Raw genomic sequence first — 21,975 nt, forward strand, 5'->3', positions numbered from 1 at the left:
AAATAACCGAATTCCAGAAGCTCTTTTGACTATTCACACAGAGGTCACGCACGAAAAACGGAGCATAATTTGCAGATAAAGGGAAAGGAAATTTGGTGACCTGCGGGTAGACTGGACACCGGTGTGGCAACAGATTCTCTCTCCCCAGAGATTCTGTCTCCAATTATGACAAAGTTCTTCCGATAGCGCACTCTTTTTAATCATCCTCCTTCAGAGCAAATGTTAACCTCCTACAAGGGGGGGGGGGGGGACACAAAATCCCCGGCGGACAGAATTCACTGGGACACCTGGGGCCTTATTCATTAAGCCTTCTTAGGCCTTAGTAAGCATATAATACTAGGTCTTTCTTAGCGAGTTGCGTCATATTCACGAAGCACTCGTAACTTCAATCGAGTTCGTAAGTTCTTACTCGTGCTACGTGGGGTGTTTTCGGCTTCGTAGCGTTTTCTTAAAGGGAAGGTACACGTTTGGTAATTGCTCAAAACAAATATTACTTTACAAAACATTGTGCGAAACGACTCCCTCTGAAGTAAAGTAGTTCTTGAGAAAGAGGTAATGTCTCACTAAAATAATAAAAGACTTCTAGCTAGAAGTATTTTATTCTTATCTGAAAGCACACAATTTCGTCCAACAAGGGTGTTTTTCTTTCATAATTTTCTCGCAACTTCGATGACCAATTGAGCCCAAATTTTCACAGGTTTGTTATTTTATGCGTATGATGGGATACACAAAGTAAGAAGACTGGTCTTTGACAATTACCAAACGTGTACCTTCCCTATAAGCCCCTTTTCAACATTCCCGGCCAACATGGCGAATTTTTCTCAATGTTTGCTAAATATTACAAAATTAGCTTTATGTGAAAGGACAGCTTTTGATATGTTCTACATTCCTTGCGAAATTTTCTAAATCATTGCGTTTTTTTTTTTTTTTTTTCATCATTAGATATTTATTTATGTTTGTATTTATTTAATTATGTATTATTTGGTTTGCGGTAACACCAAGTTAGTCGAAACGTTGAGACCAATTCAGAACTGACTCCGCGGCAGTACAGTTAATTACGATCCTATAAGCTAAAGTAGTAATCCAGTCTTATTTCTATACCATCCGCCCTGGTAATAGTTAAAAAGCAGGACAGTTTTTTTCAGAACTGAGAAGTCTCCCGAACCTCCGTTTATCTACTCCGCGGCAGTAGAATAAAGCAAGACAGTTCCCTAAGAACAACTCTACCTGGCAATTAGATACACACATGGTGTTACCGCAAACCAAATATTATATACATTGATACCTCACCATGCAATGCCTCAAATCCTATATATTTAATTATGACTATTAATTTGTTGTTATGATTATTCGTTACTACTATTATTATTACTTCTCATTTAAATTTAGTTGTGTTTTGTGTATTGTTATTTTGGTTTTAAATTAGTTCGTCTGGTTGGTGTTTCTGCTCTTGTTTTGCTATGCGGTTTTTTAAGTTACGGTGCATACGGCCCCCGATACTTAAGCCTTTTCGAAACCTCGGCTTCGGCTTCAGGCTCCGTCCTCTCGTCTGAAGCAAAGCACGCGCAAATTGTCAATACAAATCTAGCCTGAGCCGAATCCAAAGCCGAAGTTTCGAGTAGGGTCTACGCATCCCACCCAATGTAACCCCCGACAAAACATTAATAGAAAGTGCTGAACGCAATTACGCCCTCTGTTGGTCAAAAGGAGCAGAATAATTATTGTATCGCCCATTGTGACTGGCAACTGCGACCACCTCTCGGATTGGAGATAGTGGGGAAGTTCAATTATCGAAAATAACACAGAAATTCAAAATCAGATAAATGATTTTAAAGACAAATGGTACTAATCTGTAAAACTCACACTTAAATATGTGCTCATTTTCAGTGGAAGGGAGTTAAAATGTCCATGTCTATGGGTGTTTTTGTACATTGACATTTTCTGTTTAGAGAAATTAAGTTCTTAATTAATTTATACATTTCCTGTTTAGAGAAATTAAGTTCTTAATTAATTTTTAATATAATAAAAGAAAATGTCAGTGCATACCTCCCACTATTTTTCTATCATCTACTCTTAAAACTAAGTTCACTTCTTTTATTTGAGTTTTCAAAAGGATTTCAATGAAACAGCAACATTACAAAATGTTTTTTTCCCACAAAATACTTTATTCAAATATTAGCATTGTAGTAACATAATAAATTCATAAAAGGGGAAAACATTTTATAATGGCAAGTTGTACTTCAACATCCTTTAACACTATTGAAGTGATATATGAATATATACATGCATAAATGACTGTCATAGGCCAAACAGTATATCGTCGGCTGAGTTCTATTTAAACTGAGGTATTTTAATACCTCATTTTTAACAAATGAATTGAAAAATTCATTAAATTTGTTTGTATTTCATAAAGTGTCATATAATAATTTTCTTGCATAAGATTTAGGAATTAAGACTTTGGATGTTAAGTTAGAGACTGAAAAAACAAACAAATAGCTTTTGCAAACTGCTTATCTCTGCTAAATGAAATTGTTTGTGATCTGGGCTCAATTTCATAAAGCTGTTTAGCAGAAAATACTGCTTAACAAAATTTCTTTGCTAAGCATAAACAGAGTGGGGCACCAGTTTCGATATTGTAAACCTTTACAGAACTTTGGCTGGTAAGCTAACGAACCAGTTATTTTATCATACAAATATAATATGGTTTGAGGGTGACTAGTCAATATTAGCTCCCCGAGGTATTGGAAGTTGACAAACTAGTTCCTGAGGTGAAGTCGAAGGAACTAGTTTGTCAACTTCCAATACCGAGGGGAGCTCATCGACTAGTCACCCGAAATAAACCATGTTATATTTGTTTTACTATACTTCATACATATTCAATTACCGGAACATGAGTTTTGAGCAAGAGAAAATGATTTCTTTGAAACAAAATGCACATGATAAGTTTGTTCATGTGTTGGATGTCGCTTAGAGAGCGCTGTTCATGCGTGTATACAAAACGGTGCCACGATCAATAGCGCCCGGTGATGACGTCGAGTGTTGGTAGTGCGCATGACAAGTAGAATAGCTCCCGGGGAACTATTACTTGTCATGCGCATTTACCACTTGCGTGAATACTCATGTGCGCGTTTGGTAGTTAGCAAAATTAACACATGGCAGGTGATGATGAATGGACTTTTTGAACCATTTTTAGGCATTTAAAAGCACTTAAAAATTGTGCAAAAAAGGTTGTTTTTTCTTTCATTATTTTCTTGCAACTTTGAAAACCCTTTGAGCCAAGACCGATTTGTTGTTTTATACACCAAGTGAGAATACTAGTCTTTGACAGCTACCGAACATGTCCTAAGTCCTTAAAAGCTGAATTTCACACCCCACACGCCTGATGTTCCTAAACTTATCAATTTTATTTTGACCAATCTTCCCTCTGTTGTGTTCTACTGAACCTTACACGACTTGTCTTCCTTCTTGCCGTATTTTACTTTGTGCTCCTCCAGAGCTTTTAGGTAGCTGACCGGGGGCCAGCGTTGCTCATTTACATATTCCAGATTCTCTCCTTCCAGTGCCTTGAACTCTGACCTCTTCTGGAAGGCGATGAAGTTACTTGCGACGAAGTGGAGGCACCAGGCTGCAAGCTGTTTTGAATTGTACAACTACAAAATGAAAAAAAAAAAAATTATAAAAACCAAAAACCTATAGGTGGCATCTTTCAAATGAGTAAAAGTAAACATTACAGATAGGCACATTTGAAATGATTGGAGGGAAAATCTACAAATGGGCATCTTGGAAATGATTAAAGGTATCTAGAGATGTGCATCTTGGAAATGATAGAAAGTAAAATCTACAGATAATATAATTTTATAATAATATCAAAGTCTTATATAGTGCATGCATTTACCAAACAAGGTACTCAAGGCGCTCAAGTACTCAAGTATATACAAACTTTCAGAAAGATAGGTAATTGCAGTGATGAATTATGAGACCCAATTATTTAGCACCTTATAAGGGTTTACAAGGTGCTACGGCGCGCGCATAAAGCAGCCACAGCCAGGAACAACGGGGCGAACCCCTTCTCTTTTCGAAACTGCACTGGGTTCTTTTACATGCGTTACACAACACATGGGACCAATGGCTCTATGTCCCATTCGAAGGCATCTTTGAAAGGATAAGACGCCAAATCTACAGACAGGCATCTTGGTAATATAAGAAGTAAAATCTACAGATAGGCATCTTGTAAATGATAAGAAGTAATAGCTCCATTGAACATCTTGTTAAAAAATAGCAGTAAAGCATCTCTTTCTTGAAAGTTTTTGAAGCAGCCTACGTCACATCATGCAATTAACAGGAAACCGTGGTCAATGAAGGAAACATTTAAATGTGTCGTGGCTGAGCAGATAAGAACACCAAATTAAAGCTCTGGTGCTTCTGTCAGAAGAGTAGCGATCAAGTCCCGTGACACTTGTGTTCCTGAGCAAGACACTCAACCATTACTGCTGCGCCCTTTCGATGGGACTCAGCACATTGATGCGCACCCCTAGGGGTGTGCTATAACGCTACATAAGAACCAAGTACAGTATGAAACATTTCGGATTTTAGATTTTCGGTACTGCGAAAGTATTGAGTATACAGAACTAACACACATCGGTGAATGGGTAAAAACCAAAAATTAATATATTTCTGATGCAAATTTAACATCTATGTGTATTATATATCGTTGCGGTACCCGCTGCCAAAACATAGGATACGAACTGCCTCTAGCTAACGGGCAATCTCGTCGGTCTAGTTGGTATGACACTGCTCCAGAATTGCATGGGTCGTGGGTTCGAATCCCACCCGAGTAACATACCTGGGATATTTTGTTCACAGGACTCGGAAAAGTACCGAGCACACAGTGCTAACACTTATCGGTGTATGGGTAAAAACCAAAACTTACTCATTTTTATCCCTGATGCAAATTTAACATCTATTACAAGCCATCTTTCGTTCATCAATCCAACATACCTGTGCCGTGTGTAGTAGTCCGATAACATCAACGTGTGCCTCCGCTATGCAGTTAGCCACGGCGACATCAACACCCTTGGTTATGTACAACTCACAGAGGTTCTTGAGTCGTTCTAGACCATAGCGGTCGGCCACAACCAGAATACCTACAGCATCACCGTCTTCGATGGGCGAGTGGTCCGTGTAGATGTACTCCAAGAGGGCTAAGAAACACTCGAGGCTTGTCTCTTCTATTTTGATCTGAGAGAAAACAGTGATGATCATCATTTGTCATGATTTTCCATCTTGTATGGAATTAAGGGATCATTCAAATTCTCAATATTTGAAGGTAATATAGAGACTTTGTGTACTCATTTAAGAAAACACCCCCCCCCCCCTGCTCAAAGTAGTTCACTACTTATCAGACTCTGTTTTCGTGTCAGTATCAACGTGCGTTAAAATGTTCGTAAGTTTCATAATTTCGTTCCCTCAAAATAGTAGATACAAAATTCATTTGAAAATTGTTTGCCTGCAATAATTGATTGCCTCACCTCCGTCTGGGAGCTTTCAGCAAAAACTCCACTGAACATGCCAGCCATGAATTCACACCTTGACTTCAGCAAGACCTTGTGGGCGTGGACAATGGTTTCTAAGGAAATGAAAAAAGGATGAAAAAGGTATTCCTATTATTTATTGTTAACATTCTCAAATAAACCCTGGATAAGTGTTGGCCAAGAAAAGAGTAGGTGTGGTCTTGATGTTTCAGAGAGTATAATTGGTAGTCTAGTTAGTAAGAAACTGCTCTAGACTTGCAAAGGTCGTGGGTTCGAAATCCAACGAAGTAATATGCCTGTGATATTTTTTAAACAAACTCGGAAAAGTACTGATCAACAGTGCTCACACACATTAGTGTCAGGGCTCAAACAACAAAGACTACCCATACCTTCTACTTTGAAACGGACGTCTGATAAGGTTTCTCGATTTAGGAACAGCCACTTTGCTCTCTTGCCCGTCTCATCGTTGAGGTATGTGCCGATGCTGGGGTTCAAGAATTCCTCCTCGTTCTGTAGATTCTTAACGATGTCTTGAAGATGAGGGAGATGGAAGACCTCAGATGCTTTGCATAATGCAAAAAGATCCTCTTCACTGGCATCGTCTGAGATATTTGGAAGACCTTTATAGTTGAAGAAAAAAAAATAAAGGGTTTGTGATTATCTGAACCAAAATTTATTAGTTTCAATCTAAATGTCCTTTTTAATTTTTTTTTTTAGAGAGAGATCGACTAACATCACAAGGCCAAGGGCGGCCATTTCAAGGTGAAGGCTACACTTAACTGATTCGGGCTGTAAACCCAAATCAACTGTCATCAAGGGCATGGGTATGGCTGGAAGAGCAGAATGCACTACCTCCCCAACGGGTTACAAAGCAGTTATGGTCACAGCAGCCGATTTCACAAAATGCTAAGATTAACCCTATCTCGAGTTTAGGACAAGTAACCCATCCTAACTTAAGATGGGTTCAATGCATCTTACGTCTTCCGATACGGAACTGAACTCGTCCTAGGTCCTAAGATTAATCCTAAGTTAGGAAGGGTTTGGTGAAACTGAAGGCAGGTGTCATGACCTGGGTTCAAACCCACACTCTGCTGCTGACAACATCAGAGCTGCTTCCAGTGAACTAGACCCGTCGTCCAGGACTACAAATCTGAAACATTATCAAAATTGAGGAAATAGCATTTAGCAGACCACACAAATAAACAATTATCATACCTGTATACAAAAATGCCAAGACGTTTCTGAAGATTCTGTAAGAGATGTCTGCACTGATTGTAACCCTCGTCATTTTCTTTGCATCAGGATCAAGATTGGCTCCGGGTACCGTATCATGGATACCGGCTAAACCGGTAATCTTGCCCTCATTGATGTCCTCCCAGGTGAAATTCCAGACATTGGAGCTGCTGGATGTACCCTGATATTGTATAAGATAAAGAGTTAAAGGGAAGGTACACGTTTGGTAATTACTCAAAACAAGTATTAAAAACTGACTTGGTAATGAGCATTGGAGAGCTGTTGATAGTATAAAACATTGTGAGAAATGGCTCCCTCTGAAGTAACGTAGTTTTTGAGAAAGAGGTAATTTCTCACTAAAATAATAAAAGAATTCTGGCCAGAAGTCTTTTATTCCTATCTGAAAGCACACAAATTCGTCCAACAGGGGTGGTTTTTTCTCTCATCATTTTCTCGCAATTTCGATGACCAATTGAGCTCAAATTTTCAAAGGCTTGTTATTGTATAATTATGTTGGGATACACCAAGTGAGAATACTGGTCCTTGACAATTACCAAACGTAAAATGGAGATGTCTGCTTAACAAAATAAGTAGGATTCCAGACACACATACACATGTCACAGTGTTTGTGTGTGGGTTGGGCTACTTTTTGTGCCTAAGCGGCTCTATAAAATTGGGCAACCTGGCCACCAACAAAATGAGGCAAAACTATCAGCATGTTTACTTGTGCGTTTGTTGTGAAAGGTCTGTTGAAACTGCTAAGCAAATCATGATGAGAACAAGACCTGTCAAATCAAATAAATCAAATTAGGAACTTTTGGAATGGAAGAATTCCTCAACATATAGAAAGTTTAAGGCAGCATTTATTGGCTGAATGAGGGTTTCGCTGTCTTCATAGTAAATTCAGTATTTCCTGGAACTGCTTTTGAACTGATTTTGGCAATAGGCGTTACAAAAAATGTCATTATTACTGTCAACTTATTTGGTGAAAAGAACATAAAGATTGTGTCGGCCTTGAACACCTTTTCGAAGATACTTTTACGACAATACATCTTTAAAGTCTTGGCTACTTAAAATTCTTGAGGGCAAGTAAAATGCACAATTCACAAGCCCGGTGTTTACAAACAATTTATGAGCAAGGCATAAAGACTTCCATTTAGGTTTACCTGGTCTGGTGTTTTGAGGCCAAACACTCTGCAGAAGAAGTTACAGGCACTACTGAGGATCAACTTATGAGCCAAGATTTCTTTTCCCTCTACCACAAAGATGACATCAGCATCTGAGGGCTGCTCCAAAGCTTTGCCCAAATCAGAACCCATCGTGGAGGTCTGGATCTCTACCCATGGAGCTTTTCCTGCAAGGGTAAAAAAAAATCAATATCAACATCTGGAACTATATAGTGCCAAAGTACCAAAGGATTCAAGGCGCTCAAGGAGAAAAGAAAGACCAAAGTCAGGCCTGATACTTTACCGAGGCAACAAAGGCGATTGTCTCCATGCCCCCTGGTCATTGCCTTGGTGCCCTTAAAATGATGCAGTGAAACTTTACAGTTTCCTCATAGGGTGCCCTTCACCAAGGACAAAATGCCTTGGTGCCCTTGCCCTTTCAAAAAAGGAGCATACAGGCCTGGGCTGGTCACTGAAAAAGTTCCAGCAAACCCCGGAGATCTTGGTAAATATCCCAGCATTTAGTGAAATAATTTGTTGAAAAAACTCAAGATAGAAACTTTCAAAGGGAAGAGTTTTTGTGAGAAGGATCTAACGAGTAGCAAACAGTGCTCATTATTCAAGAGTCGCAAGATATTTAAGCGGCTCGTCTTACCTGCAGGGGGCATCTCTGGTGGTAGGGGAGCCCTCTTATGACTCTTGCCAAAACCGAGGAGACCCCTCTTTGATTTGCGACCTGATGACCCCATGCCTGATACAGCCATGTAAACCTGAATAGAGAAAATGGTTGTGGAAAGTTTTAAATTTCCAGACACAAACAGAAGTCGTCTCATGACTGATTGTAGTCTTGGTGCAAGACGTTGTTATTCACCATCACTCAACTATCGTAAACCCCCGCTCCATTTCTCAGTGCTCGCACATTACTATTGAATGATAGAGATTTCATCAACTCAACCAGAGTGTCTTGCACCAAGACTAGAACGAACGATGTAAATTATGAGAATAATGCAGGCAGAGAGCAGGAGCTGCTAGGAAAAATCGGGGTTTGGGAGGGGAGGGAATTAGACTTGCTTTATATCAAGTAATATATCTTCTTTCTTTCACACTGAAAATATGGAACACAAGGCTTTTGGTGAAGTTGGAACAGTGTACACACCATGTAGAAACCTCTTTTGAGTAGTATTGGTTGTATACTCAGGAAAACCAGAACATACTGATCGGAACGTTTAGTTGTCAACCACTGATTCTTTTCAGAACCAACACTACAACCACAAACACGACCTAGTTATACTTCCACTGTGCAAAGTTTCCAACTCCAACAGGCAGAACATTATTATGCAGTCCGGCAAAAGAATCGAACACAAACTTAATAACTCACTACTCACAGCTTTTTCAAAGCAAGACTTGACGTTGTTACCCTGGAGTGCGCTGGTTTCCGTGTACTCCATGTTGTGTTTCTGGGCCAATTTGAATCCTTCGTCAAAGTAGATACAGCTATGGGTAGAGCCTTGCCGAAGATCTGGAAAATACAACACCAACAGTATCCGATGCAATTAGTTTACAAGATCAAGAGTGCCTGGATGATGGAATGTACTATAGATGTTAAAAACATCTATGGGGTGTCATGGCTGAGAGGTAAAGTGCACTGGAAGTACACACCTGGTGTTTCTGATCAGCAGAGTTTAGGTATGAGTCACGGTCTTGACACTTGCGTCCCTAAGCAAGACACGTTACCATTATTGCTTCATCCTTCTGGTGGGACGTAAAACCGTTGGCCCCATGTGTTGTGCACTGTAGGTAAAAGAACCCAGTTGCACTCATCGCTAAGAGAAGGGGTTCGTCCCGATGTTTCTGCTGAATGTGCCGCAGCACTTGAAAACCCTTACAAGGTATTGCATAAATTAATAAATTTTGTTATTAATAACAACTTGTCTGAAAATAAATAATGACCAGCGCTTTGACTTTGAGGCACACGTAGATAAAGGGCTTTATAATACTAACCTGTTTTTGTTGCAACAAGAAGGATTGGAACACCTGGCATGTGATGTTTGATTTCTGGCAGCCATTTTGACTCAATGTTAAGAAAAGAATCTCTTGATGCGACAGAAAAGGACAAAACAAAGATGTCTGTTCCTGGATAGCAGAGGGGACGTAGACGATCGTAATCTTCCTGGTAACAAGCACAACAAATTAAAAAATTATTGACCTGTTAAAGACACTGGACACTGTTAGTAATTGTCAAAGGCCAGTCTTCTCACTTGGCATAAAATAACAAACCTGTCAAAATTTGAGCTAATAATGAAAGAAAAAACACCCTTTTCAGATGCTTTATTTCGAGACCTCAAAATCTAATTTTGATTTCTCTATATCAAATTCGTGGAAAATTACTTCTTTCTCGAAAACTACGTTATTTCAGAAGGAGCTGTTTCTCACAATGTTTTATACCACCAACCTCTCCCCATTACTTGACACCAAGTAAGATTTTATGCTAATAATTATTTTGAGTAATTACCAATAGTGTCCACTGCCTTTAACTGACCCTATATTCAAAGGTTACACATTACATGAATTTAATCGTATCTTGTAATCGAGTAAAATCGAGAACACAACAACGAATGTCGTTGATTTTGTTTAGACTTAGCTGAATCGACCGAACTAAATTAAGAACTGGATTTTTGTGTACATGTAATAACTGTTACTCTTGATATAGAGTTGTGCGTGGTGGTGAATTGAATGAAGTTTGAATAAATTTTATTCAAACTTCATCCAATTCACCACCGCAGAACTACAGTTAATGGACCAATCAATCATTATATACAATTAACAGCTCCACATTAATCGTTACTAAGTAAGGTTTTATAGGGATATATGCTATAACGTGCTAAATAAAGTAATGTGATATTCAATACATTGACATTTGCATCAGAGATAAAGAACATTCTAGGTTTACCCATATACACCGATGTGTATTAGCACTGCAGCCGATTTCACAAAACGCTAGGATTAATACTATCTCAAGTTAGGATGAGTAACTCGTTCTAACTTAGGATTAATCTTAAGGTCTGCATGCTACAGTGCAGGGTTGGGACTTGTCCTAAGTTCTTAAGTTAGGAAGAGTTTGGTGAAATCAACGGCTGTATACTCAGTACTTTCCTGAGCTCTGTGGAAAAAATCACAGGCATATTACTTGGGTGGGATTCAAACCCATGACTTTTTCAATTCTAAAGCATGTCTTACCAACTAGACCACCAAGCTTGTACCCAAGTGTTTAAGTTTTGGAAAACATTACAATGAAAACTTAGCTGCTGTTTTTCAAACTCAGTCCCGAACATGTTGATCATTTACCCAAAATGACAATTCTAAAAAGCTCACCTGTCCTGCAGTGTCAAACAGCCCAAGGTTGTATGGTTTGCCTCCGACGTTGACGCTGGCACTGTAGTTGTCAAAAACAGTTGGGATGTAGTTGCTTGGAAATGAGTTGGTGGTGTACGTGATCAGGAGGGCACTCTTACCTACAGCGCCGTCACCTAGCATGACCAGTTTGAGGTTCTCCATCCTCGCTGGTGATCTGAAAAGCAAGAGAAGAAAAGAAAACAGTTATAATAACAATAGCGGCTTCTTATAGCACTCAAATCCATCACTCAGCGACACTCATGAACTTACCCTTGGTCACTGGGCCATTTATTTCATTCCTTAATCCATTTCAGCTCCCTTGTAAGTAAACAGTGCTGCCAAATATGTAATGCACCAAGATAAATAAAATCCAACCAGGGGCAGATTTCACAATGAGTTAAGACTAGTCGTATCTCGAGTTAGGAAGAGGACGAGTTACTCGTTCTAACTTTAGGACTAGACATACGCTTTTATCGTCTCCTAGGACTAGTCCTAAGTTAGGACTAGTCTTAACTCTTTGTGACCCCAGCATCTTCACTCGGCCCTTTTTTTATTAAATACTGATGCTTTTCTACACTGAACTAGCCAGCCGAACCACTTGAAAAGAATTTTGACTGGTCTTTAGGAGTTTTTACTGGCGTTTGATCTGTGGAACACAAGGGAGAACGCTGGACTACTCCAATTTTGGTTTCATCAATAGGCCTGATATGTGGATTGGGTTTTCAGTCCCTTTTTTATTGTGTGTCTTCTCTCCATTCGGTTCTTGGCTATGTGTTGTAAAAAAGTTCAAAATGAAAATGAAAAATCATAAAAAAATAAAAAAAATATCAACAGTTTTCTCATGGTTTCTTTTCTATTTCCTAAAGCTGCTAAGATGCGTTTTGTTTACACTATGCAATTACAGCTACTTACATACTTACAGTTACACTTCCTTGTTTTCAGGCAATCTTAAGTTGTTTTCACTAGATTCTCATTAACGCTCTTTGGTTTACCAGCTATGTTCCCCGATTGAAATTTTCAGACAATCTAAGAACAGGAAATGTTCTTTTGATGACTAACTTCCCTCAGTGGATATGCGTGTACAGTGACGTCCTGTTACACTCACTACATGCAAGGTCTTTTAAACAGACCTAGTTATTTTAACCCACACAATCCCAAGTGGGTATCCTTACTGGCCTATTGACCAATTGGAAATCACAGGCCCAACTGAGGATGTTCCCCAATATGGAGTGCGTTTTGGTGACCCCAACCAAAAACTGTCATAACCAATACGGTAACCGAGCTCACAACTCGGTTATCGTTCAGTCTGAACAGCAGAACCAACGACCAACAACCGAAACAGTTTTTGGTTGGGGTCGCCAAAACGCACTCCAGAACAACACCTAGCTTGGTAAAATCATGGAGGTAAATTGGTTAAATATATGGTGCGAGATAGTCTTATCGAATCAAGCACCGATGAATCATTCTTTTCATGTGACTCAAGTAAATGTACTATTAAGGGAGCCATAAGCCGATAGATTAATCAAAGATTCTGTCATGCCTAACTGATGTAAATGATTGTGTCCTGAAGTAAGAAGCAAACGTGTTGTCAGAAAATACAGAAACATCCAAAGTTATATCTTTATACTTGTCCGAGACTGATTTTATTTTACATTATAAACACAACTAATGGGGGACTGACTTGGGAAGCTACGTACATGGAGTAGTTGCTTCATTTGCCCTTTTAACTGTTCCATGAGGTTTATCGCGATTTAGAAACGCAATGCATTATGGGAAGGAATATGGGGCGGTTTCTATGCAGTTTCTACGACTCGAGCACGCAACAGCGCCCTCTCTTGATATTTTGCTATTCGCGAGAAACCTTGTTGAACAGCCAGCAGGACCAACTACTAACTAGCTTGCTGATTTAATACTTTCTATATAATGTTCTAAATAATAATAAAATAGGGCCTGTTAGTGTTATAGAGTTAGACTAGTTTTTTAAAATTCTTTTAAAACTACATCAATCAAAGTTGCGATAATGTTTTATCGCAACTACAATCTACATCAATCACATTGTAATGTTGTTTTTTTTATTTCAAAAATGGTCACTGACAGTGACACTCAAACACTGACGTGACAGACACTGCTTTTTTAAGTCTACCATCGGGAGGGGAAGGGTGGAGGATTATTATTATTATTATTATTTTTTTTAATAATATTTGGTTACAAACATGACAAACACCTTTAACTAACACATTGTGCATACACGTTTGTGTCAGTCAATGACAGTGTGAATCGTTATGTAACTCAACTGTTACTGTACAGACTACAGTACAGGGGTATTAGTTACATGTATAACCAACGACAGGAAACTTTATTCTCAGCATGATTAAGCCTGATGATAATACAGACCGTGAGTAAACTGCATAGCTTCTGTCACCGGTGCAGCTTGCACAATCTCGCGGTAAACGGGAACCAAAGTTGGGGTTCGAAAACATATGACAGTTGAGTTACATAATGATACAGAATGAGAATGCAAACAGACTACAGGGGTATTGTAAAGGCCAGTCTTTTTTTGTAAACTTACCACCGCTAACTCAAACTGTAGTAGTTTAGATTTCTTCTTCAAAAGAAAACGTTCGGCAGGCAAACACGTCAAAAAACCTTCTCCTGAAGTCCCTTGCACGTCAGGTTCAAGCACCAAGATGTAAGACACTTTGTCATCCTTCATTTTGGACGGATGTTTATAAAGGTAATCTTCTCGGCTAAAAATAGATGTCATACTTTGCAACAACTTGAGATGATGTCATGGTTAAATTTACTCCGACCCTTCGCGGGTGCACGCCCAACTTGTCAGTATAGATTTCCATCGAGTTGGACGGGAACCAGTGACGTGTTTTTTGACTCCACCCTAAAAATCGAAAAATCGTCTGCTACCTGATTATTTTCTATAAACTGAAATCTTTTCACAAAAATCTACCCAAAAGTACAAAAACCAACAGCAGAGACAACTTAGATAAAATAGGGATACAGTGATAAGAACCAAAAATGACGAAACAGTCCATATTTGGACTTTACTTCGTTAACCATAACTTCCTTTGAGTCCGCCATGTTGGTTTTTCCGGCTTTGCTATTGCAGATCAAGTGGTGGCGCTATTCGATTAATTCGGAACGCAGTGTGTGAGGATTTTGAGTAGGTAGGCCTATCTCAAATCATTGAAGAACGAAACAAAGATAATCATCTACAAGAGAAGACAGAAGATAGGTACAAAAGAGGCTAAAGCACTAATAACTAAAGTATTGTCTGGAGACAGTTTCCTGGCAAGTAGACACATGCAACCGCTAACCAAATAATTACATTGAAGAAAATAATTAACATTGTTCATAGCCAAGTTATGTAAAGATTGTAGACTCTGGTAAAAAAACAAAAAACAAAACAAGGAATGGTGACCGTTTGAGAGTAGGCCTATATGCTTTAAAGAGAAGTTCGTCCCTAAGTGAGGCCTAACGGTTTACTTCACCCTTCCCCCTGACGGCGGATACCCGAACGGAGACTCCGTACTCGATATTTCCCTTTGCCATTTCCCAATGGACATGTAGCTCTTTTACAACAACATCCTTTAAAAACTCTACTTTATGTTCCATTCATCTGCTTTACACATTACTCGTGTTAATAATAATATTATTAGCGCGAATTTGTGTTTCCTTCATTACGTTTAAAATTCCAAAGTCGTTTGCATCAGGGTCACGTCAGGGAGGGCACATCACTTTGATGTAATTTGCCTTACACTGATGGACGGCCCTTGCCAACAAAGAGTTTTGTCAGAATAACTAAAATAAAATAATTAAAAACAAACAATACACACATGGGAACTTTGTTTGGACGCAAATAAAACAAAATTTCGCACTTTCACGAGTCTTTTAATTAGTTTCATAAAATAATGCACGAAACTTGCCGGTGAATTGAGGAAAATAATGCGAAATACTAATTAATTGGTTGAGCATTGTTATCATGCTAGGCCTAATAATTATTGTTTCTAATGATGATGCACCATCCCTTAAAAATGAAAAATACGTTTTGTCTTTCTCAAAAGTGTCAGAGTCAGATAGAGCGGATGTCCACAACGTCTCATCTTCACTTAATCTGACACTTAATAGTGTTTACACACGGGATAAGACACAAGTTTAGCCACGCCCATGCCTAGGGATGCGTTGCTTTCTCGTTTTAATCATCACTGATGAGAGGTCTCTCGAGATTTGGACATGGCTCTGCCTTGTCCGACGGCTGTTTTATAGATATTTTGTTTACAGGAAATTAAAGAGAGTTGTCAATAATCATACCGATTCGAAAGAGATATTAATCACATGGTGTTACCGCAAACCACTTATTAAGAAAATAAAAGCAAAACGGTGTCTTTGTAAATTATTAAGGTTAATAGGTAGGCGTATAGATGTGTTCAATTGAATTTTGATTGCCGTTTTCGTACCGCAGTATTTTTTTTCTGCTTGGTTAGCCAAGAGTATTTCTTTTGTCCATATTATTATGGTCTTAATATCCACCTCTCAGATTACTTATTGCCACATTTTGTCAATGATGGAAGTCTAGGGGTTATGGTTCGTGGGTTTTCTGCTGGTTTCTGTCTGGATTATTATTATTTTATGATTGTTTGTCTCTTGAAATGTGTGAAATATCAGCGACGTAACTAGGGTAAAATATTGGGTGAGCACAAGGGGTTGATCAAATTGAAGTGTGAATGTAATATTTCACTCTGGAAATTTCCAATTTAAAAAGTTCAGATTTCACAAGTGGTGGGAGGGCGCCGGGCAAGAATGTCAATATGGAGGCACGTGCCCCCGTGCCCGGGCCCCACCCTTACTTACTCCACTGTGTAATTATGATCATCATTGCCCGAAGAGGAGTCAAAGCCAGTCTAAGAAGCCACAGGTGAAGTCAGACATCCGACATAGCTATGTTTCAATAAAGTTTGTCACTGCCCCCTTTCTCCTAAAATTGCACATACAACAGTTTAATAGTGAGCCGAGAAGCTCTCGGCCAATTTCCTGCAGACATGAGAAGAGTACAGTGAAACGTCGAGTAATTCTCAATTCCAGTTCTTCAGAACCATCACTTCTCACAAAAACATGGATGTATTTTGCCTGCTTATTTCTTACAGTACGACAATCGAGGAAGGATTGTACAACATTATTAGGAAGTCAAAGAGAGACAAGAAAATCTTCATCATGAAAGAAGTCATCACTTGTCGCCATTGCGTGACTTGACACAAAACAGCCGTCGTCAGAGTTGTCGTGATCAAACATAACCAGTGTGATAATGACGATGACTTTCTCTCATCATTACGTTCAATGATGCGATGCAAGGTACACATAGAAGACACCTTCACACCTGGGATGTTCCAACATGCGAGGAGCAAAAACTACATCTGTTTCCCGAAGACTGCTGGCAGAAATTATAATTATCATCAAACTAAAACAAAAGGTGGGAACACTGTGGCGCGTGCAGTCTGTGGCCAATCTTATTGGGAGGGTTCGAAGTCGCTGGTAATTGCTGGTGGTTGTTCGAAGGATGTCATGATGTCAACTTCCCCATAAGTTCCTCACAAACTGCAATAGAAACCAAAAATGGCAGTGGCCATAGAACAGACTGTTTTCGGGAGATGGCGGTGATGTAGGGGGAACTGGGCCAAAAACATTGAGCTTTAAAAAAAAAAATCTCATTTGGGGTGGGGTGCGACAAGAGTTATGAGCGGTGATAGGTTTGTTCCCGCCCTTTGACGTTAAAGCCATCGCCGATTTCGATACACAAATCAATCAAATTCAGAAAATAAATTGTTTCATGAAAACGAGCTTTGGAATTATGAGTGAATGGCCTCACAGTATCAAGGGATGCAGTCGCATGTCTTGGTTCAGACAGAGAACTTAGACCTATACAATTTTGGTTATAAAGTTATCTCCATCGCAGATTCGAACATGAAATTAAGTTCCAGGTGAACATACCAACTGGGACGATTGGCATCAATTAAATTACATCTTGACTATTTTTTTATTCTGTCATAGAACCACGGCTCTCCAACAAAACTCAATCGTATCTGTATAGACCGTTATCATGCTGGCTGTCACCATCTTGGTCATGTTCACTGTTTCCATAACAACAATAATGATTGCTAACATTCATTGCGCAAACGGCACCAGACTACAATTTCGTCCAGCCTCAGTGTGGTTACAATGAGTTGGAATGGAGTAAAATCAAGATGGCCGCACCGTAATACATATTTGTGTTTGCTGGCGTATAGTTGTTGGTTTTCCCTTTTTGGGGTTTGGGATGGGGCGCCGAACAAAGCAAAATTGTTTTGCATAATAATACAAGCGGAATTTGGACCTGAGATCTGATGGGGCATTAAAATCTGCTGATTTTCTTCAAACTAGGCCACCCTGAGCCGAGAGCTGCACGCCCCTAGTCTTCAAGAGGTCCACCGTAGATAATTGCTTGGACTCAGTGTGTAAATCGCTTCCAGAAGAGAAGGATGCTCTCCTAATCCTTGTCAAAAAAAGCCGCCGTCTCAAAAAGAGGACATTTTCATTCCATGTTTTACGGTTCCCTGTCGCCAGCCCGGGGGATTGTTCAATACTTTGCTGTTGCACTCAATCGTCCCTATATAAAGCGGTCTCTTTGCTAGTCTTTTCGGTGTCTTTTAAGATCTTGTGTGCTCCGTTCTATTTCCCTAATGATCTCAGTTATACTTAACGTGTACTACTAATCACATAGGTCATCATGTTAAATAATACGTCAGACCTCCATGTTTACAATGTTGCTGACTCCAGCCTGCCAGATCATCTCCAACACAAAAGCCTTAGTCTGATTGGCTCTTTGTCTGCACTAAGTGGGTAAAACCGCCGGTGGAAGCCAACCAAAGAACCTGTACCGTGGCTCCTTGAGGGTAACCGATCTGTCGGGAGTTTTATGACAGGGCTCCCTATCATTGACAATCAAATAAAGACGTCGGGTCGATTTCTTTAATCTCTTCTTCAAGAAGCTAATGTTAAGTGTGTGTTTTGATTATCGAGTTGTTCCTATCAGCAAGGATGATGCGGCTGTAGACCCTTTGGAAATGCTTGCTGAACTGGAACGCCTGGCGTCCGGAGGTTATACACGGACACAATGGAGAGGCCGGCCAGGCAACAGCCCAGAGGACGTCCAAATCGTTACCTCAAACCCCGAAAACCAATACCCATTTATGACGATTGATGCTCTTCATTTTCCTCTCAGAAGTCTACGATTTATAGTATGTAAAGTTAGCTCTTTCATGCGGTAACAACCACACTTCAGAGGTTTATTGAGAGAGGTTTAACCATAGAGAAATGTTCAACCCCGAGTTGGATTTTTCTTTTTCAGATTTTGAGGAGTTTAGGAGGCAATGTCCTGTGGGACTTGTTGACGCTATTTCTAAATTACTCACATCTCATTTAACATGAATGGAGGAACTAGAGAGAGGTCATCATACAACAATGCAAGCGTTCGGTCTATAATGACTCTAAGAACATCTTCAGAGTCCTGCTTTTCTTAATCCGGGCAAGTGGCAAGAGAACGATCATTTATTGGTGGACATTATTCAAATAATACAATTTCATTACTTCCAATATGTTCACACTCGTCCTTGGTTTGATCATGGTTTGATATGATTACCAAGAAAAAGAGGGGGGGGGGGCGTTGTTAAGCCAAGAGGCTAAGTTGGTACTGGTATAAATCTTCCACGAACTTCTCCCATGCATTTTGTTGTAGGCCTAGGCCCAATTTCAAAGGCACAATTTCATAGAGCTGCTTAACGGTAGATTTTGCGCGTACGGTATGATTCCCATTTCATCCGTTGCTAACCTACACTGTCTACAAGTACATGACGTAATACTACATATACAAAATCAATTGTGAACACGCAAGATGGCCGCCCAATTTTATTTGCTAACCAGTGAAATATCCTTAATTGCATGAACCAATTTTTGGATGTTACAGTTGGCATGAACATTTTCTCACCGTTAAAAGCGCTATGAAATATCGGGCTCTGGTGTAATGCAGGGCAACGTAACCAAGTGCCAATGAATACATACGCAAACAACATCATGATACTGTGGGTGCGTTCGTTTAGCTTCCCTGGGTCGACCCCGGTGTGTGGCGTTTGTTTTTCTTTTCAGGACGAACGTGGGTAATTATCTGCACACGTTCGTCCTGGAAAAAACAACCGCCACACACCGGGGTTGACCCAGGGAAGCTAAATGAACGCACCCTTTATACGCTGATGGCGTTTTCGGGAGAAACCGCTTTTATGTTTTTAAATAACTTCGAAAAACAATAAGATTTGATTGCACTTCTTATTAAATGCATGGTATTACTTTTAGTCATAAACAATATTGTCAAAGACCAATATTCTCACTTGGTGTTTCCCAACATATGCATAAAATAACAAACCTGTGAAAATTTTTGCTAAATGATTGGTCAACCAAAATACCCTTGCTGCGTTGAATTGTGTGCATTCAATGCCTGAGTAAGGCTCCATGCCTTTTATCAATTAAGTTTGGGGCAATTTCATACGGAAAATTTGTTACAAATTTTCAGGTCACAAATTCTTAAATAGGGGTTATTTGTCATCAAACCCACAAGCGAACTGATGGATTAAAACACTGACTTAAAGGCAGCGGACACTAACAAATAATTATTAGCATAAAACCTCACTTGGTAATGAGTAATGGGAGAGGTTGATGGTAAAAAACTTTGTGAGAAACGGCTCCCTCTGAAGTGATGTAGTTTTCGAGAAAGAAGTATTTTTCCACGAATTTGATTTCGAGACCTCAGATTTAGAATTTGAGGTCTCGAAATCAAGCATCTGAAAGCACACAGTTTCGCGTGTGACAAGGGTGTTTTTTCTTTCATTATTATCTCGCAACTTTGATGACCGATTGAGCTCAATGTTCAAAAGTTTGTTATTTTACGCATATGTTGAGATACATCAAGTGAGAAGACTGGTCTTTGACAATTACCAATATTGTCCCATGTCTTTAATTAGACGGTGTTAACATAAAAATGTAGACCTTCACTCAAAATATTAGTCAAAATGTGTTCTATCAGAGTATAATAACATTTAATCTAAAAGCGTGATTTTTGTGAAGATTAGTAGACAGATTATGTGTTTTTTTTCGAATTAACGAAAAAATGCATCACTCATTGATGCACACATGTTACAAAAAAGTGTTATTTTTCTATTTTACCATTTTTGTTGACTCGATAATGCTGGTACAGCCATGGTCTAAGTGCGAACATTCATCAACTCCCAAGGAAAACTCAGAACCAAAGAAATATACTGGTCGACATTGGCGCCGGTTAGATCGTAAATAATTAAGAAGGCAAGCCCTCTGAAAGCATCAGGAAAGAGGAACAAATCCCAGGCATGACCCGTCTCCCACGGCTAAGCTTCATTTTATTAAGCTCAATCACGCATGGTCTCAGCGAGCGATGATGATTGTCAGCAAGAGATGGGGGCCTGAGCGCCGCAGCTCCCCGTACAGCACGCTCGCTCGCTACGGTCGACCTTGGGCCAGGGCTTAGTGCACCTAAAGTCACAAGGATTACTCTTTCCCGTAACAAAAAAAAAATCATGGTTTTAAGACAAATATTGGAGAAAAAAACACATGAACGAGTGCGAGATGGAGGGAGGGCAGGGAAAGGGAATTAATTCTGTATTCGGTGACATTTCGACTGTTAATTGAGAATGTTGAGTTTGAATTACTAAAATCCTTGTAACTCTGCCAGTTGCAATTAAGCCTTGAGCCAACCTTATTAACTGCAGAATCCAGGCAATAAAACAACAGTTACTTTCTGTTTGTCTCTCCATTTAAAAATGTAATATTGACTTGAACCACCTCGCTGTATAGAATCAAAGAGCAGATTAAGCCACTTTAAAGTAGAAAATAGAAAGATATAAAGAAACAGATTAAGGCAAATTTAGGAACACGCGTCAGAAGCAAGTGGGACAATGAATATTCCAAGTGTTGGCTCGTATTCTAATGAACTGCAAACAGTTCGTAATTAATTGAAGATTTTGAGTAATGTTTCGAAAGTGCATGCCGCTATTGACCGCAATTTTCCGTGCATTGCTTTCGATTTAGAAGACAAAAAAACAGGAAAAAGGGTTTATAGGAAAAGTTTATACTGGGAAGAAATACCATATGCATGTAGTCTAGAATTAAATTCTGCCCATCCCCTTTAGATTATTGGTACATTGGTTTATAAATCTTTTTTTTTCCTTTTCAATCAATCAATTTGAACTGAATATTCGACCCACTACCCACTACAATGCTCAATGAAAATACATGTTTTTTTTTTCCTGAAACAAAAGACATGCCCTTTTAGGTCCATTAAACACAACTATTAAGCAAGTTCTTTATCAGAGTGCGATCGTGTTGTTTTTCCTCCATAAAACTCAGTAAAACTATAACGAGGCTGAAAAAAACAAGTAGTCTGGTGCCTTGACACGGCAATTAGAGCATCATGGTTTGAACAAGGAACCCAACAACAAGAACAATACTCTTACTTTTTGTTATAGGCCCGTTTGGAAGCTTTTGTGCTTTGGATTCGGCTTCAGGCTTCGTTCTCTAGTGCGAAC

At 39.3% G+C, this 21,975-nt stretch overlaps 1 protein-coding gene across 3 annotated transcripts; it reads right to left on the reverse strand.

Annotated features, from left to right (window-relative positions):
• Positions 1–2,158: 2,158 nt before the first annotated feature.
• Positions 2,159–14,407, reverse strand: LOC139937597 (rho-related protein racA-like). Of its 3 annotated transcripts, none has more exons than XM_071932808.1 (11): positions 13,893–14,407; positions 11,303–11,498; positions 9,932–10,100; positions 9,316–9,449; positions 8,586–8,700; positions 7,931–8,118; positions 6,747–6,945; positions 5,921–6,151; positions 5,529–5,626; positions 4,999–5,238; positions 2,159–3,650 (listed from the first exon to the last, which is right to left on the reverse strand). In XM_071932808.1, exons 2-11 carry the CDS (start codon positions 11,483–11,485, stop codon positions 3,435–3,437), a joined length of 1,773 nt encoding a protein of 590 aa, XP_071788909.1. In that variant the 5' UTR covers positions 11,486–11,498; positions 13,893–14,407; the 3' UTR covers positions 2,159–3,434. The 3 variants fall into 3 exon arrangements, with proteins under 3 accessions (XP_071788909.1, XP_071788911.1, XP_071788910.1); XM_071932810.1 differs by lacking the exon at positions 13,893–14,407 and adding an exon at positions 12,244–12,472; XM_071932809.1 differs by lacking the exon at positions 13,893–14,407 and adding an exon at positions 12,236–12,472.
• Positions 14,408–21,975: the final 7,568 nt, after the last annotated feature.

The sequence above is a fragment of the Asterias amurensis genome, chromosome 5 (genome assembly GCF_032118995.1).
Source record: "Asterias amurensis chromosome 5, ASM3211899v1".
Lineage (NCBI taxonomy): Eukaryota > Metazoa > Echinodermata > Asteroidea > Forcipulatida > Asteriidae > Asterias > Asterias amurensis.

What these genes read in the sequence shown, in the direction of transcription:
- LOC139937597 (XM_071932808.1), bottom strand. Translation starts at nt 11,485, where the DNA reads ATGGAGAACCTCAAACTGGTCATGCTAGGTGACGGCGCTGTAGGTAAG. An exon ending in TGTTTGACACTGCAGGACAG is followed by an intron (nt 10,101 to 11,302) that starts GTGAGCTTTTTA and finishes GCTTGTTACCAG; the next exon opens with GAAGATTACGATCGTCTACG. An exon ending in CGTCCGTTTCAAAGTAGAAG is followed by an intron (nt 5,627 to 5,920) that starts GTATGGGTAGTC and finishes TCATTTCCTTAG; the next exon opens with AAACCATTGTCCACGCCCAC.